General features: G+C 47.3%; 1 protein-coding gene across 4 annotated transcripts in view; it reads right to left on the bottom strand.

Annotated features, from left to right (window-relative positions):
• Nucleotides 1–17,942, bottom strand: part of LOC132819864 (nesprin-1-like) — a 339,003-nt gene that overhangs the window by 94,616 nt on the left and 226,445 nt on the right. For 3 of the 4 annotated variants that reach the window (XM_060831771.1, XM_060831770.1, XM_060831772.1), the window contains 4 exons: nt 17,655–17,892; nt 14,168–14,362; nt 9,630–9,755; nt 8,615–8,770 (listed from right to left, as the gene is read on the bottom strand). In XM_060831771.1, coding sequence (XP_060687754.1) covers nt 8,615–8,770; nt 9,630–9,755; nt 14,168–14,362; nt 17,655–17,892 — 715 coding nt within the window. Of the gene's footprint in view, nt 1–1,459; nt 1,525–8,614; nt 8,771–9,629; nt 9,756–14,167; nt 14,363–17,654; nt 17,893–17,942 lie in introns of those variants that run through there. The other variant, XM_060831774.1, reaches the window with a different exon arrangement.

The following is a 17,942-nucleotide window of genomic DNA, read 5'->3' on the forward strand; positions in this document are numbered from 1 at the left end:
ATACCAATTTTTATATGGTTAAAGACTTCTGTAAACTGAACTCTTTTCCAAAGAACACTATTTATTTCTCTGAGTTCCCTAGCTTCCACATCTCACGTCATCACAATTCACCTGCAGCACAAAAATGAAGGTTCATTTCCCTTTTAATGTTTCTTTCCCAGTTATTATGAATCTGTATCCTCTTATGCGGTCTCCTGTCAGCACACAGTATGTCTCCCCCATCTGCTTTATCAAAACTCTTCAGCATTCTTAAAACCTCTACTCCACCTCTCCTTAATCAACTCCATTCCAGAGAGAAAAAAATTCACCTTCTTCAGTGCCTCGACATAACTGCAGTACCATTCCCACAAGTCTGCTCCACACCTAGTATTGGCCACCTGCTTGAAGCTACAGAGGGTGATCACGAGACCTCCATCACTGAATTCCTCATGATAGTGCAGCTTGGTGTCACTAAACTTCCCAACACAGAAGTCTCAAAGTACACTTTAAAAAGAAACAACATTATTCCATTGTAACAAATCACCTTTGTGACACAGAATCATAGAGATGTACAGCATGGAAACAGACCCTTCAGTCCAACTCGTCTATGCCAACTAGATATCCTAACCTAATCTAGTGCCATTTTCCAGCATTTGGCCCCTATCCCTCTAAACCCTTCCTATTCATATACCCATCCATAAATGTTGTAATTGTCCCAGCCTCCACCACTTCCTCTGGCAGCTCATTCCACACACGCACCACCCTCTGTGTGCAAAAGGGTCAGGTCAACAGAACAGGGTGCAATCTCATTTCAAACTTGTAGTAAAAAGCCACATTCAACATTACTCCAGGGAAAACATCATCGATGAATTTAATTGGAATTGTTTTGGTTCCAGGGGAAAACAATGGAACTGATCTCAAAGAAACTTCGGACAGCCATTCCCGACACAATGCAACATGTGAATCATTTTCAGCAAACTTTCATGGCTGCTAACAATCTCAGTGGAACGGCAGTTTACGGACGAGACAGAGCTAACTTTAATCAACTCGCCCATGCCTTGTTTACAATGACAGTTTAACTATCAAAGGGAAATCAGCCCAGGGCTATTCAGTTCACATTATTCTCCTTTACAAGTCAATTACATACCGGTTGAAAATATCAAACCGTGACACTAAATCTCATCAGTCTAGACCTACACGGATTTCAAGCATTTGACAGGAAGTGTAGACATCTCTGCTTGTACTCAAACCGAAGCCGAAAGGAAGTGGAGTGCTACACCTCTCGAGCACACCCGCAACTGACATCTGCATCACCCATCGCTTTGAAAGCCTCCTGACTGAAAGCCCGTCCCATCACTGAAGCTTCAGCATTCAGAAGGTGGGCAAGGCACCTGCTCTAATTGCGCAGCTTAAAATCTTTTAAAGAACGGGATCTACATTGTAAAAGCTGAACTGAGCAGCAAAAGCATTCCAGACTAACCTGCCCGCATTGCTTTCTATCGTCTGCTGTCAGGTGACCTTCCCCAGGTTCCGAGATTAACAGACTTCCTGTTGCGGTGTTGTTAGATGCAAATAGTGCACCAGAATATAACTGAGGTAGCAGAATCCTCCACTGGCAACCTTCACACTGGCATGACTAATTAGGGCCATGCAAAACCTCGTAAAGATTTAATCATCCAATCCACCAATTGGTGGGCGGCACGGTGGCACAGTGATTAGCACTGCTGCCTCACTGCACCTGAGACCTGGGTTCAATTCCCGACTCAGGCGACTGACTGTGTGGAGTTTGCACGTTCGCCCCGTGTCTGCTTGGGTTTCCTCCGGGTGCTCCGGTTTCCTCCCACAGTCCAAAGATGTGCGGGTTAGGTGAATTGGCCATGCTAAATTGCCTGTAGTGATAGGTAAGGGGTCAAATGTAGGGGTATGGGTGGGTTGCGCTTCGGCAGGTCGGTGTGGACTTGTTGGGCCGAAGGGCCTGTTTCCACACTGTAAGTCATCTAATCAAGCTACTCATCATTAAAATACTGAGCTGGGACTGGAAATGAGGGGATTTCTACCTCTTTGGTGATACTGGTGATCTTTAAAAGAAATATTTTAACTGTGCAATATCGCACTTACTTGACAGAACATCACGTGGGGAGAGATTTAATCAAGTTTCATTCTACTGTCCTCCAAGAATTCAATTTTGTTTCAAGCTAAGTTCTTGAAGTGTAGCGTATCCGCTTCTCAGACAGAAGGTTACAGTTTCAAGCTCAGCTTTAAACATGCAACCACCATCACTAAGAATAGATTATCTGATTTCTTACTACATTGCTGACTACGGCAACTGACTACACTCCAAAAGTACTCAGTTGGCCGGAAATCATCAAAGGACATCCTGTGGTTAGAAAAGGCGCTATATAATTGCACCTCTCTTTTCCCATGCCTTACTGCAAACTGTTAATAATCAGGAGGCAAATGAATTAAAGAACACTCACTAACGTCAAGCCTTCCTCTGCCCCAGGAGTGTACTCTGGTCTCATTTCAATGTAGCCTTTCATTTGCAAAGTCTCTCTTGTACCTTTCCAATGCAGGGTCCATCTTAACACACTTTCATAAATTTGATTCTGAAAATCTTTTTTTTTGGGCTGGAAACTGCTTTGAAACAGTCTCAGGCTCGAGAAAACACGCATGTTCCTGTTTCCTTATCACCTCTTGATGCTGAATGGCTTCCTATTAAAGGTGAAATTTGCAATTTTTTAAAAAAAAAGTTCTGGCAAAACTGGAACATCTCAAAGCTAAAATATGTTAAATCCTCAACATGCGTTTTGGTATCTTGCTTTAAAACTCACATCATTTTCCAACAGACTTTAACTTTTACTCATCCCTACCACTAAGCGTGAACAAAGAATTTGTTGAACTGTGGTTAGAAAAGGTGCTATATAATTGCACCTCTCTTTTCCCATGCCTTACTGCAAACTGTTAATAATCAGGAGGCAAATGATTTAAAGAACTATTTAATAGTGCTTCTGAATGATGGGCCAGTCAGCAGTGCACCGCTCCCTCAACACTGCACTCGGACCTCAGCTTAGATCATATTCAAATTCCTGGAGTAACCTGAACCTACAACTTGTTAGTCACAGATTCAGCTGTTCCGACTAAACCAAGTTACATGCGTCTGCATCCAATGAAGAAAAGTAAAGATTCCTGATGAACGACTGTGACTTGGCCCCATAATCCTCGAATCCCATGTCAATCAAAAAGTAGTCAAATTCAGCCTTGAATATACCATTTGAGCCGGCCTCCCCTGCCCTGGGGAGAAAAGAATTCCAAAGACAAATGACCCTCCGACAGAAGAAATTCCACTGCATTTCAGATCTAAATGGGGACCTCCTCCTTTCAAGTTCTGCTGCTAGTGTTAGATTCCACTATAACAGTATCGACCTTGGCAGTGTTTGACAAAGAGTGGGGTGGCACAGTGGTTAGCACTGCTGCCTCACAGCACCAGCATCCCAGGTTCGATTCCACCTTTGGGTGACTGTCTGTGGAGTTTGCACATTCTCCCTGTATCTATGCGGGTTTCCTCCCACAGTCCAAAGATGTGCAGGTCAGGTGAATTGGCCATGCTAAAGTGCCCGTAGTGTTAGGTGCACTAGTCAGAGGGAAATGGGGCTGGGTGGGTTACTCGTCAGTGTGGGCTGGAGAGTCTGTTTCTACACTGTAGGGAATCTAATCTAAAAAAAATTATGTTTAAATCAGATCATCTTCCATTCTTATAAACTCCAATGAGTTTAGGTCACTGATGAGATGGCCAAAGCCATAAGGGTCTTAAATGTTTCTCCAACAAATGAATCCTAAACCGGATGACACTGTGAGAGTCTGGTGCCAACGCTGTCAGGTCATCATTGTCCATAAAGACAAATTTTACAGATGCACCATAGAGAGCATTCTATCTGGATTCAACACAGCTTGGTTTGGCAATTGGTCTGCCCAGGACCATAACAAACTACAGAGAGTTGTGCACACAGCCCAGTCCATCCCGCAACCCAACCTTCCATCCGTTGACTCCATCTACACCTCTCGTTACCTCGGGAAAGTAGCCAACATCATCAAAGACCTCTCCCACCCCGGTCATCATCTCTCCCAACCTCTTCCAACGGGCAGAAGATACAAAAGCTTAAATACACGTACCAGCAGGTTCAAGAACAGCTTCCTCCCACACTGTTATTAAACCTCTGAATGGAGCCCTCCAACTTTAAATTTAATGTTGACCTCAGTCTTTCAGCACTTTCTTTGCAGCTGTTATGTTGTATTCCTTGCTCTGCTCTCGTACCCCTAATGCACTGTGTATGGTATGGTCTGCCTGCATTGCATGTAAAACCTTTCACCGTGCCTGAGTACACATGACAATAATAAATTGAATCAAATCAAATTCAATCCAGTGCAAAGCCAGCTGCTCCCCGCCAGCTAAACCTTGCAGGGCTCTCTAAGACAGAGAGTCCAGGGAGACAAAACGCACTTTTCCACAGTGATGGGCCTTAGGAATCCCTGAATATTTTTGCAGAGGAGAGCTCTGTACTGAGAGGCAGTCACCAGGAGGCAGCGCTGCTAACACGACCGCATTAACTCAGCTGAAAACCAACCAGCTTTAATGAGAATGGCCACACAGTCTTGCATTTACATAGCGCCTCTGACAACGTTAGCAGGCATTTCACATCTAGCCGAGTTCTTCCAATTCTGGATGGTTCCTATTCAATCTTCCCCCACCCCCTTCCCCAGTTTTTTTTAAAGCTGTTGTATTATTCTCCACCGCTGATGAAGGGTCCCTGACCAGAAATACCAAATGACATGATTATTCTCATGAGAGATGCTACTGAACATCTACTTGTTGACTAAAATGCTACCCTGGAAGGTGATCTGAAAGCAGGTGGATGAATGCTTGCAACAGCTAATGTGCAAAGGACTCTCGAGCAACAAATTGACTGGTTGAACTTTTTATTTTGGTGTTGTTTTTCACATAGAACGCCTTGTTCTCTCTTAAATAACCAACCAAAAGGTTCCTGCAAGTTGCCAGTAAATGCGAGCTGTGTGAGAGAAGCTCTTGGGCTAGAAGCTATGCTATATTGAGCCAGAACCATCTAGAACGAGAGTTTCTAAACATGGACCCTGTATGATCTCTCTGCAGCAAACTCCCTCTGCTGGTACTTGTGTGTATAGTGGCCTCAAGAGGACAAAATGCACCATATAATTTTGACTACATTACAGAGTTCAAAATGACATTCTATTTTGAATAGAAAATTAATAACTCAGCATATTATTGAGGAGTGTTCGCTAAGCCCTAGATTTGAGCTTTGGCAGAGGCAGCTATTTAAATTCCGTTTGCCATAGCGTACCTTGGAAGTTATTCCTAAAGCTGCCTGGTTAGGATCAGGTGATCTGTATGAAGCCACAGTTACTCCAGTGGTCAGAGATTAACTCAGCAGATGGCCTTCCTATGGTAAGCCAAGGACACGTTATAACGTAAAGCCAATATACCATTACAGAAGTGATCTGTTGGATAGCACTTCCTGTTATAGATGAAGTAAGGACTTGCATTTATATAGAGCCTTTCATGACTTCAAAGCACCTAAACTGCATGACAGTCAAGCAAGCATTTTGGAAGTGTAATGCAGGAAATATGAATGCCGATTTGCACACAGCAAGATCCCATAGACAGTACGAGATAAATGGCCAGCTGTTCTGATTGATTGAGGGATAATATTGCTGAAAATGTGTTGCTGGAAAAGCGCAGCAGGTCAGGCAGCATCCAAAGAGCAGGAGAATCGACGTTTCGGGCATGAGCCCTTCTTCAGGAATGACTTCTTCGGTCATAAGCTCATTCCTGAAGAAGGGCTCATGCCCGAAACGTCAATTCTCCTGCTCTTTGGATGCTGCCTGACCTGCTGCGCGTTTCCAGCAACACATTTTCAGCTCTGATCTCCAGCATCTGCAGTCCTCACTTTCTCCCTGAGGGATAACATTGGTCAGGACTGCAGTTTGGGCTCTCCCTGTTCTTCCAGGCTGGGTATTCTACATCTAAAGAGGAAGACCTGTTTAAAGCCTCATCCAAAAGGCTTTGCCTCCAACATTGCTGCAGTCTCTATGAACAATACTGCAACGTCAGAGCGGTCTATGTCCCCAAACCTATGGAGTAAGCCAACTTCCAGAGTTAGAGAGGGCCACAGAACCAACACTGTCACAGCCACTGCATCTGAAGTGGACAGCGAAAGGGACGTGGGGAAAGATCCTGAACTATCAACATACATCTGATTTAGATGGGCAAGTAGGAGGTGTGGTTAGTAGGTTTGTGGATGACACCAATATCGGTGGCATAGTGGACAATGAAGACAGTGGACCTGAGATTACAAAGAGCTCTTGATCAATTGGGTCAATGGGCTGAAGAGTGGCAGATGGAGTTTAATTTGGATAAATATGATTGCGTTTTGGTAAAGTGATCAAGGGCAGGACTTCAACAATTAAAAATAGGGCCTTGGATAGTATGGGGGAACAGAGAGGCCCAGGGGTTTAGGTACATAATTCTTTGAAGTTTGTATCACATAAAGATAGGATGGTTAAAAAGGCATTCAACATGCTTGCCTTCATTGCTCAGATCTTTGAGAGCAGAAGTTGGAATGTTATGCTGAGGTTGTACAGGACATCTGGAATACTATGTGCAGTCCTGGTCAGCCTGTTATAGGAAGGATATTACTAAGCTGGAGAGGGTTCAGAAAAAATCTTAACAGGATGTAGCTGGGAATAGAGGGTTGGAGTTATAAGGAGAGTCTGGGACTTTTTTCACTGGAGCATGGGAGGTTGAGGGGTGACCTTCTAGAGGTTTATAAAATCATGAGGGGCATGGATGAGGTGATTGACAGGTGCCATTTCCCGGGGGTGGGGAATTTCAAAACCAGGCAGCATACTTTTTAAGGCGAGAGGAGAAGGATTTTAAAAAGACATGAGGTGCAGATCTTTTATAAAAAAGATGACACTGAATATGATTTGTATATGGAATGTGGTGGATGCGGGTACACTTACAATATTTAAAAGGCATTTGAATAAGCACATGAGTAAGGAATGTTTGGAGGGATATGGGCCAAGCGCAGGCAGGTGGGATTAGTTCAGTTTGGGATCATGGTCAGCATGGACTGGTTGGACTGAAGGGTCTGCTTCTGTGCACTGTGACTCTATCCAAGATCACAATTTCTAAATAGTAAGCGCTCATAGATGACTTTGGTTAGATGCGAGGTCCCACTCTGTACACCAATGGATCGAAATTTCACCACATTTAAACAAAAGAGGAAGTGACACAGAGGTACTGTACAAAAGCCAGTTATTACCAACACTCACAGAATAACTTCAACAGTGAGCTGAGCAATTTCTAGTAATCGAGGGAGTGCAACAAAGCTTTACCAGACTGATTCCCGGGAATGGCAGCACTGACACATGACGGGAGGCTGGAGAAGAGTTAGCATTGTATTCAATGGACTTTAGAAGAACAAATGGGAGATCTCATAGAAACCGATATAATTCTAATGGGAATAGACAGTGTAAACGCAGGAAGGATGCTCCTGATAACCAGGGACTCCAGAACCAGGGGTACAGTTTAAGGACACAGGACAGGCCATTTGGGATTACCGTTCCCGCTAATCTTCCAGAATCGATGCCACAATCAGATTGCCGTGTGCAAAACATCAGAGCGACAGCGCAGCTGAGAGGGAATGGACCAAACTGAGGAGATGCGTCTTCACCCTAGACACCAATGAGCCTGTGGAATCCTCGGTCACAGAAAGCTGTTGAGGCCAAAACACTGAATGTTTTTTTCAAGAACGAGTTAGATATAGTTCTTAGGGCTCAAAGGGAACAAAGGGTACCTCTAGGAGGCAGCAACAGGGGACTGGGTTGGACGATCAGATCATGATCGGATTGAATAGGGGAGCGGGCTTGAAGGGCTGAATGGTCTTGGAAATTGAATCCCTACAGTGTGGAAACAGGTCCTCTGGCCCACCAAGTCCACACCAACCCTCAGAAGAGCACCCCATCAAACCAATTCCCCATTACACTCCATTTACCCCGACTAATGCTCTTAACGTACTGGACACTATGGGCAAGTTAAAAAGGAAACAAAGTGCAAACACCTAAAGTAGATCATTTGATTCCTACAGACTCCCTGACACTGCAGACTGGAGATGCTGTTGAGTACACACACACACACACACACACACACACACACACACACACACACACACAGCCCGCCCACACACACACAGCCCGCCCACACACACACAGCCCGCCCACACACACACACACACACAAAGACACACACAGCCCACAATACACACACACAAGCCCACACACACACAAAGACACACACACACAAGCCCACACACACACACAAGCCCACACACACACACAAAGACACACACACAAAGACACACACACAAAGACACACACACAAGCCCACAATACACACACAAAGACACACACAGCCCACACATACACAAGCCCACGCCCACACACACACAAGCCCACACACACGCCCGCACACACACACACACAGCCCCCCCACCCCACACACACAGATTCACATGCACACACACACACGCAAGAATGGCCTTACCTGATGGCACAGCTCATCCCACTGCCTGTGCAGCAGCTCGATTCGCTCCTGGAGCAGTGAGATATCATCGGCACGAATGTAGCTGGATAAGGTCTCTTTCAGAAATGAGAGGTGGGCCAGGTCATCAGTCCACCCGCTAAAAGAGCTTTCCAGTTCCTGCAGGGAGACGGTGAAACCATTACTGGTGAGACCAACTGGATTCACAAAGCACAGAGTCACTGGGCCCTTTCGCGTGGAGCTTCAGGGGAGGTGACGGCCTCCTGCCTTTGTCACTAGGCTATTAGTCCCGAGATAGAAAGGGTGGTGCTGGAAAAGTGCAGCAGGTCAGGTAGCAACCAAGGAGCAGGAGAGCCCTTACGAAGGCCTTATACCCGAAACCTCGACTCTCCTGCTCCTCGGATGCTGCCTGACCTGCTGTGCTTTTCCAGCGCCACGCGTTGCGACTCTGATTCTCCAGCATCTGCAGCCCTCACTTTCTCCAACTAATCCAGAGACCATTCTGGGGACCCGGGATCAATCCTGCCACAGCAGGTGGCGGAATTTAAATGCAGTGAAACAAAACAAATTCGGAATCAAAAGTCCAACGATAACCATTGTCAGGAAAATCGGATCTGACTCATCAATATCCTTTAGGATCTGCCCTCATCTGGTCTGGCCTTCATGTGAATCCAGACCCACAGCAAGATGGCTGACTCCTGATTACACTCTGGGCATTTAGGGATGGGCCATAAATGCTACCTAGCCAACGATGCCCACATCCCATGAATAAATATGAAATAGGAAACAGGAACAGGAAGCAGACCATTCGAACCCTCGAACCAGCTCTATCCATTCCACTAGGTTATGGTGACTCAACACTATTTTCCAGCACTTGTTGCGATCTCCTGATCTTTAATAGCCAGCTTCTCAAAGTTGGCTTTCATCGGGCTGAACAAGGACTGCAGAGAATTCCCCTTTTCTACAACGGCGATGAGGAAACTTTAGAACAGGAACAAAGCAGAAACTAAGACCTTACCAAGCAACGGATCTGCTCTGTGTGTAGCTCATCGTGATGATCAGGGAGGGGTTGCGATAGCTTTCTCTTGAAAGATCTCAGCTTGGCCAGAGAATCCGCGATTCCTTTCTCACACCGCTCCCAGTCCTGTGGAAGGTGATCGATGATATTGGTCAGAAACTTCGAGAAAAGATTGATTCGGTGTGCACAACATTTCATTTCAGCTCAACCACACTCTTGCTCGATAGGAGCGACATGCACGCGCACACACACACGCGCGCGCAGGATCGGATTGAATAGGGGAGCAGGCTTGATGGGCTGAATGGTCTTAGAAATTGAATCCCTACAGTGTGGAAACAGGTCCTCTGGCCCACCACACCGACCCTCAGTAGAGCACCCCATCAAACCAATTCCCCATTACACTCCATTTACCCCGACTAATGCTCTTAACTTACTGGACACTATGGGCAAGTTAAAAAGGAAACAAAGTTGTGGAGCTGAGCTAGCCAAATATAACACAGTATATGAGTAAGAGAAGTCACTATCCGCACTTGGTAGCTACCATCCAAGGTGGTTCAATGCTGCTGTGTCAATTCCTTTTAAACAGAAAGCGTTTTTTGTTCAAACTCTTAACCAGTTCTTCTGGTGTTCTATTACAGGAAGGACATACTAAACTGGAAAGGATTCAGAAAAGACGTTGCCAGGAATGGAAGGTATGGACACTGGAAAGACTGGGACTTCTTTTTTACTGGAGTGTAGGTGGCTGAGGGGTGACCTTAGAGGGTTTATAAGATTGCAAGGGACATAGATAAGGTGAATGACAATGGTCTTTTCCCCAGGGTGGAGGAGTTCAAAACCAGGGAGCATATTTTTGAGGGGAAGAGGAGGATGTTTTAAAAAGGACAGGAGGGGGCAACTTTTGTGCACAGACAGTGGTTCGCGTGTGGAATGAACTTCCAGAGATAGCGGTGGATGCAGGAACAGTAACAACATCTATAGACATACGGGCGAGTTCCCGAATAGGAAAGATCTGGAGGGATATGGGATGGGTCAAAAGGTGTGGTGCTAGAAAAGCACAGCAGATCAGGAAACATCCCAGGAGTGGGAGAGTCAACGTTCCGGGCACAAATCCTTCATCAGGAATGAAGAGTGTATGCCCAACGCATTGGCTCTCCTAGTCCTCAAATGCTGCCTGAGCTGCTGTGCTTTTCCAGCACCACACCTTTCGATTCTAACTCTCCAGCGTCTGCAGACCTCACTTTCTCCTTGGAGGGATATGGGCCAGGAGCAGGCAGGTGGGACTGGTTTAGTCTGGGATTACAGACGGCATGGACTGGTTGGACCGAAGGGTCTGTTTCCATGATTGTTTTCTCAGCATTGAGAGCTACTGCGCCAGGGTAGCGTATGACTAATGTCAATTGGAGTTGGGACTCACTGTTAAGTGTTCAGCATTCCAACAATGACAGGTCTCTCAACACTGTTTGCAAAGGACTGGGGAGGGGGGGATGTAGCCAGTACAGGGAGGGCAGTGGATAGCATGGTAACTCAAGATAAAGCCTGGCAAGGCCTCAGTGCTTCTGGAACCAGCCTGCCCACCAACAGGGCTGGAATACCCCTGCTGGGACACTTAGCTGGGAGCTCCCAGCTACTGGCTTTCCAGACAGTGCAAGGGTTACAGAGTGAGAGCAGGCGAGTGAGAGTGGGAGGGGGTATAATCAGCAAGAGGGAGGGAGGAACAGGGGTTTTCTGGGGGTGGGGGGGGGGGGCAGCATTCCTATCCCTCCCACAACTACTGCTGGATCTGGATGCTCAAGCTTCCCATTCGATTTTCCTGCTCCTCAGGTTCTGCCTGACCTGCTGTGCTTTTCCAGCACCACTCCAATCTTGACTCTAATCTCCAGCATCTCCAGTACCCAGTTCTGCCCCAGCTCAAGCTTCCAGCCCACTGCCAGGTCTTCCAGTCCCGGGAAATATTTAAAATCTGTCAATCTTTCTCCACACAGGAACATTCGGATGCACTTGAAACCCCCGATGTACACATGCTGACACAGCGTTATACACATACAGCACATCTTGCCTTTCGGAGAGTTCGCTTTGTGCTGTACTCTGCCCTGTCAGTCGATCTGCTTTGGGACTGCAAACTGCCCACATATAATTTGCTGTAATTTATTTGTTTTAATACATGGGATGCAGGCATCGTTGAAGGGGCCAGCATTTACTGCCTGTCCCTAGTGGCTTTTGAGAAGATGGTGGTGAGCTGCCATCTTGAACCCTTGCAGCTCAGGTTGGTCCACCATGGCCTGTTTGGCAGGGGGGAAGATTCCAGGATTTGGACCCAGCAGTACTGGAAGAACAACAATATATTTCCATGTGAGTGGCTTGGATGGGAACTTAAGAGTGTGGTGTTCCCCCGCATCTGTCAGCCTTGTCAATCTGGATGGTAGTGGTGTAGTGGAGGGGCCGGTGTTGGACTGGGGTGGACAACGTCATAAGTCGCACAACACCAGGTTATGGTGAACTTCACCTGAAGAAGGAGCAGCGCTTCAAAAGCTTATGATTTCAAATAAACCTGTTGGACTATAACCTGGCTTCAGGTGACTTCTGACTTAGACTGTAGTGATCATGGGTTCAGAGTGTCTGCTTCATAACTTGCCATGTGTTTTCCTACACTAAACAAACTAACCCACTGAGTTAATCAGTTCCTGATGAGTGATTGATCATTAGATCTTTACAACGAATAAGACAGCCCATTCCATCCTGTTAAACCTCACCTGCCAACACCCTTCCCCGTGGGTTACACTGAGATCACCAATCAGAACAGTAACATAGAAAACGTTAAGAGGATACTGAGCATGTCAGAGTACGTACACACACACACACACACACACAATGATATTACTAACAGATTGCCTGTGGTATTGCACTTGGCCGAGTACAGGATATAATTTAGACTTGGTATTAAAATCTGACAGGAAGTTACCATAAGTGTGAACTACACACAAGACTATTAATGTGGGTTCGAATGCAACAGGAAGTAGAGTTATGGTGAAAACCAATGCACAAGTAAGGTAACTTGTCAGAAGGCCTGGATTTAACCCACACCCAGTAGCTGAGCAGCCCAAGTTAGTGTATCCAAGGGCTGCTAACCCAGAGAACTTGGCTCATAACTTGACTTCTCATGAGAAGTGACTGCTTTTGGAAGTGGAGCTTCCTGTAACGTTGCCAGAATCTAAACACAGGTTACTTTGGTCACTTCCTCAGATGGTTCTATTTGAAACCAAACAGATCACATTCTAATATTAACTACGGAGGATTTTATACAATGGTTTGGACCGAGCATTAACACCCAGCTCTTTACTCTTTTCTGAATATAGACTTTAACGGGTTAAGAACTGTAACAAAAACATCAGATCTATCAGATAATGGAAACTTAGAGAAGTGGGTTGGAAACTTATCAAAGTAACATCGAGCAGGTGATGGTGCGCTCCAGCCTGCCCATCGGTCTCTAAAAGCCTCTCCTATACCAGTCCGCACTGCTCACACTGGGACCTGAATGGGAATCTAACTGCAAACCAGGGGCAGGCACTCTGATAGGATGACCCTCTCCTCAGACCACTGCTCAAACCTGCTTACGGCCACTTTGGCCAGGCCCAGGAGCAGACTCCACCAGGAGACCCTCCCATGTTTCCAGCTCCCGCCCTCATGGGGGCGCCCTGGAGTCAGGAGCGTGGGGCTGGAGTGCAACTGAAGCTTTAAGAGGAGTCCTTTCAAACAGACAAAGAGGGAATGCCAATGTGAACACCCAACACCGTTGTGGAAAACCAATTCCTCCCCTGGGCCCCAAAGTCTACAAGCGGCCTGGCAATCAGTGAACGTCCTCAGTCTCACGTTGTGTCGTATCACTGTGTGTACCACTCTCCTCCCCAGATCCCTGATGATGGAGGTGGGGGGGGGGGGAGACCCCTTTATAGAGGGACACATTCCCATCACTCCACACTGACCATCAAGAGGGGAACACTGACACAGATCTATTGGCTGCAAATGTGTTGCTGGTCAAAGCACAGCAGGCCAGGCAGCATCTCAGGAATAGAGAATTCGACGTTTCGAGCATAAGCCCTTCATCAGGAATTATTCCTGATGAAGGGCTTATGCTCGAAACGTCGAATTCTCTATTCCTGAGATGCTGCCTGGCCTGCTGTGCTTTGACCAGCAACACATTTGCAGCTGTGATCTCCAGCATCTGCAGACCTCATTTTTTACTCACAGATCTATTGGCTCTCCAGCATTTGAAGGATAGGCCCGAATTGTCTGGATTCTTCAACTCATTACATCTTTTTGACGCGAGCCTGTTACTCTCTCCCCGTTCCTCATTCCGTTCCTACCCTCCGCCACTCCATCCTTCTCACTCCCCTCCCATCACTGTTTGTCACAGCATGTTGCCTGACCCCTCACTCCCACGACGCTCTTGCGCTGGCGTGACTCGGGATGGTTTCGGTCCTTCACGACTCGACAACGATGGCACGTGACGGGAGTGAGTGAGCTGTGCTGCTGCCACTCACCTTCAGCAGGAGGTTCAGCTGCTTTCTCTGTTCCTCCAGGTGGATATTGGCAGCCCGCCATTGCTCTTGTATGTCAGTGAGTTCAGCCTGCAGCGTAGCCTCAGCCTCTGTGTCAGCAGACAGCAGGAGCTGTTTCCCGGCCTCCACCGTCAGGATGTAACTCCCCTGCTGACGCTGCAGCACCTTCTCCTTCAGCTGGTGAGGGAGAAAGAGAGAAGAGAGTGAGAGGGGGGAAAGAGAGAGAAGAGGGAGGGGGGAGAGAGATGGAGGAGGGAGAGGGGGGAAAGAGAGAGAGAGGAGGAAGGGGGGAAGAGAGAGGAGGAGGGAGAGAGGGGAAAGAGAGAAGAGGAAGGGGGGAGAGAGAGAGGAGAGAGAGAGAGAGCAGAGAGGGGGGGGGGGGAGAGAGAGAAAGAGAGAGGAGGGAAAGAGATAGGAGACAGAGAACAGAGAGAGATGGGAGAGAAAGAGAGAGAGAGCAGAGAGGGAGGGGGAGAGAGAGAGAAAGAGAGGAGGAGAGAGAGAGAGAGAGACAGAACAGAGAGAGATGGAAGAGAGAGAGAGCAGAGAGAGAGGACGGAGGGGGAGAGAGAGAGAAAGAGAGAGGAGGTAGAGAGAGAGGAGACAGAGAACAGAGAGAGGAGAGAGAGATGGGAATGGGGGGGGAAGCGTGAGAGTGAGAGAGAAGACAGACAAAGAAGAGAAAGAAGAGAAAGGAGAGACAGAGGATAGAGAGAAGAGAGGAGAGAGAAAGAGGAGAGAGGGGAGGAGAGGCAGAAGAGAGGAGAGAGAAGAGAGACAAAAAGAGAGAGAACGACAGAGAGAACGAACGCAAGAAAGTGGGAGCGAGAGAACAAGAGAGTACGAGCAAAAGAACAAGAGAGAGAGAGAATGAGAGAACGAGAGCAAGAAAGTGGGAGCGAGAAAATGAGAGAGAGAGAGAACATTAATCCCTAGCTTATGCAAAGTGTCCGAGGCCCATGACAGTAGACTGATCGCTGAGTGAAGGTAATAGTCAGGGTGGCCAAATGTCCAAGAGGTGTTACCAGCAATGACCAGACTTAAACACCCAAACTGATGGCCAGACAACAAGTTATCCTGGACCCCGTGAAGCAGCGCAGTGAACAGTGATAGTAAGAAATGGAACAGTAAGAAGTGAACATACTAGAAGGTGCACAGTTGGACAGTGCTACAGCAGCACAGAATTAAAAAACGAAACAGAAAATGCTGGGAATACTCAGCAAGTCTGGCAGCATCACTGGAGACAGAGAGAAAGTTAATGGGTCAGGTCGATGTTTTCAGTTCAGAACTGGAATAAATGAGAGAAATAAAAAGGTTTCAAACAATCCCAGAGGCAGAGATAAGGGAGAGGGAGGAAAGAGTCTTTGGTTAAATGCTAAAAGGAATGATGATTCCTGAAGAAGGGCTTATGCTTGAAATGTCGACTCTCCTGCCCCTCAGACGCTGCCTGACCTGCTGTGCTTTTCCAGCACCACACTTCTCGACTCTGATCTCCAGTATCTGTGGTCCTCACTTGCTCCCAAAAGCAAGGAGAAAGGAGATAGGGACATAAGAGACAGGACAGTTTGATACATTCAAGGTTCACCGTGGTCACAGGACAAGGAACAAAAGGTAGAATTAGAGTAGGCCTGAACAGGAAGAACAAAATGGATAGCAACCAAAACATACATCATGAAGGAAGGAGGAAAGGGAAGGGAAGGAAGGTACAATTAAGATCTGAAATTGTTGAACTTTGTGTTGAGTCTGGAAGGCTGTGAAGTCTCTCCTCAAAAGCCTCGCATTGAGTTTCACAGGAACAGTGCACCAAGGCCTGAGGGCCAAGGGGTCAGTGTGGGAACAGGGCAGAGACTGACCATAACAGTCGCCTGCAAAGCAGCCAGCAAATCCCAAACCTCAAAATGAAAGACAGGGGTCCATACCACAAGCAGCGGAGGCAGTAGACTAAAATACAAGCTCGTCATGGGAGACCAGCGCAGTCTTGGTCTGGAGAATGGAGGAGGGAAATGGAGGGGATGTTCCATCTGCGGTGCCCTGGATGTTACCAGGTGCTGGGGGGTGACTGAGAGCAGACCAGGCCATTAGGGACTGAACATGAAGAAAGTAATACATGTTTGTTGGTTTCAGGTTAGCAGGTCGTGGATGTTGAGTGTCTATTTGAATTCAGGTAGTGGACATGAACCAGGGATTCACATGTGCTCCTGTATATTGGAGCAGATTGAAGCTGCAGCTGGTCAGTATGGAGGGGTGTCTTTATAACGTGAGATACTCCATACAGTAGCTTCAAGTTTGTAACATGTAGGTTCCAGCTCTAACCTGGCTCCCTTCGATAGGATGGCAGAGGGGGATCTATTCAATCAGGAGCTGGTCTGAAAGAAGGTGAGGACAAGGGGATCCTACCCTGGCTCTGAGAGGGAGGGTAAGAAGTGGAATAGTCACTAGCATGGGTCTGCCAACCACCGCTGTTCACTGAGGGATAAGGGAAATGTATCTGGACCTTTGGTGAGGAGGATTACATCATCAGGTCAGACGTAACAAAGCCAAAGGAACCGGGAGAGTGGAATGTGGTCAGGAAGCTGGGGAAATATCTTTCCACCCACAGGGTGAGGGGTATCCATAACTTACCACCACTGTCACGGTAACAGAGGCAGGAGTCTTCAAGAAACATTTAGACGGTACTGGAAATACCAGACCATGGGCGACTGCAGGAAAATGGGATTAAAACAGAAAGATGCTCGATGACACAGCAGGGAAAAAAGCCTTTTGACTGGGTTTCTCTCCAGGATGTGAGGCAGTACGGTGAGTCAGAGTGATGGCAATTACAGTGAATAATGACAGAGTGTCCCCATTGCTGGAGGCAGACCAATGGAGGGAGGGAGGGAAGACTTCCTCCGGGGCAGTGGGCACAGACGGTGGCACTAGGAAATGGGCAAAGAGACAATGGCACTAGGGGAGGAAGGCACGGAGGGAGGGGAGGGAGACAGACAGACAGACAGACAGAGAGCGCGAACACAATGGGTGAGGAGGAGAGGAAGAGGCAGTGAGTGGAGGAGAAGCCTACGGCAGGGGGGGAGGATGCAGGTGACTAGACAGAGGACAGTGACGTGAACTGGAGATGGTTACAGTAATACAGGATTAGACATGAATCCACGTTTCCCCCGCTATCTGAAAGGTGAGCGTCCCTGTGAAACCTTTCGTAAGCCGAAATGGCGTAGAGTGAAGAACCAATAACTTTTACAGGAAAAGCGAAAATCCTCTTTGGATTTCTTTTGGTTAGTGAAAACAGGTTATAACATAGGTCTGTTGTAAAAGTGAAGTGTGTAAAGTGAACTTTCAAAAAGTGGGGTACCATGTCATTAATTGACAATGTCAGGAAGTCTCTCTCTCTCTCTCTCCTTGCTGCGTGCTGTGACAGCGAGAGGGACATATGTCAGCGTGAGATCGGGTACACTGGGCGGACAGCGGCACTCACCTGCACCTCATCCAGCAGGTTCCTGGCCTGCTGCAGGGCAATGGGAGCTGCGCTGCCCCACCTCTGCTCCAGCTGCTGGGAGACATCCGACAGCCACTTCCTCAGCTTCTCCGCCAGCTCCCGGTAACGCTGCCACTGCCGGACCTGACTGTCAATAATCCCTCTCCGCTGCTGTGCCCGCCGGATCACCCCCTGCCACTGGTTACTCAGCATCGCCAACTTGGAGTTAAACTCGTCCCTAACCGAGAGAGAAAACAAACACACAAACGCAACACGGTTTATTTGATT

Source organism: Hemiscyllium ocellatum, chromosome 10 (genome assembly GCF_020745735.1).
Source record: "Hemiscyllium ocellatum isolate sHemOce1 chromosome 10, sHemOce1.pat.X.cur, whole genome shotgun sequence".
NCBI classification, from domain to species: domain Eukaryota; kingdom Metazoa; phylum Chordata; class Chondrichthyes; order Orectolobiformes; family Hemiscylliidae; genus Hemiscyllium; species Hemiscyllium ocellatum.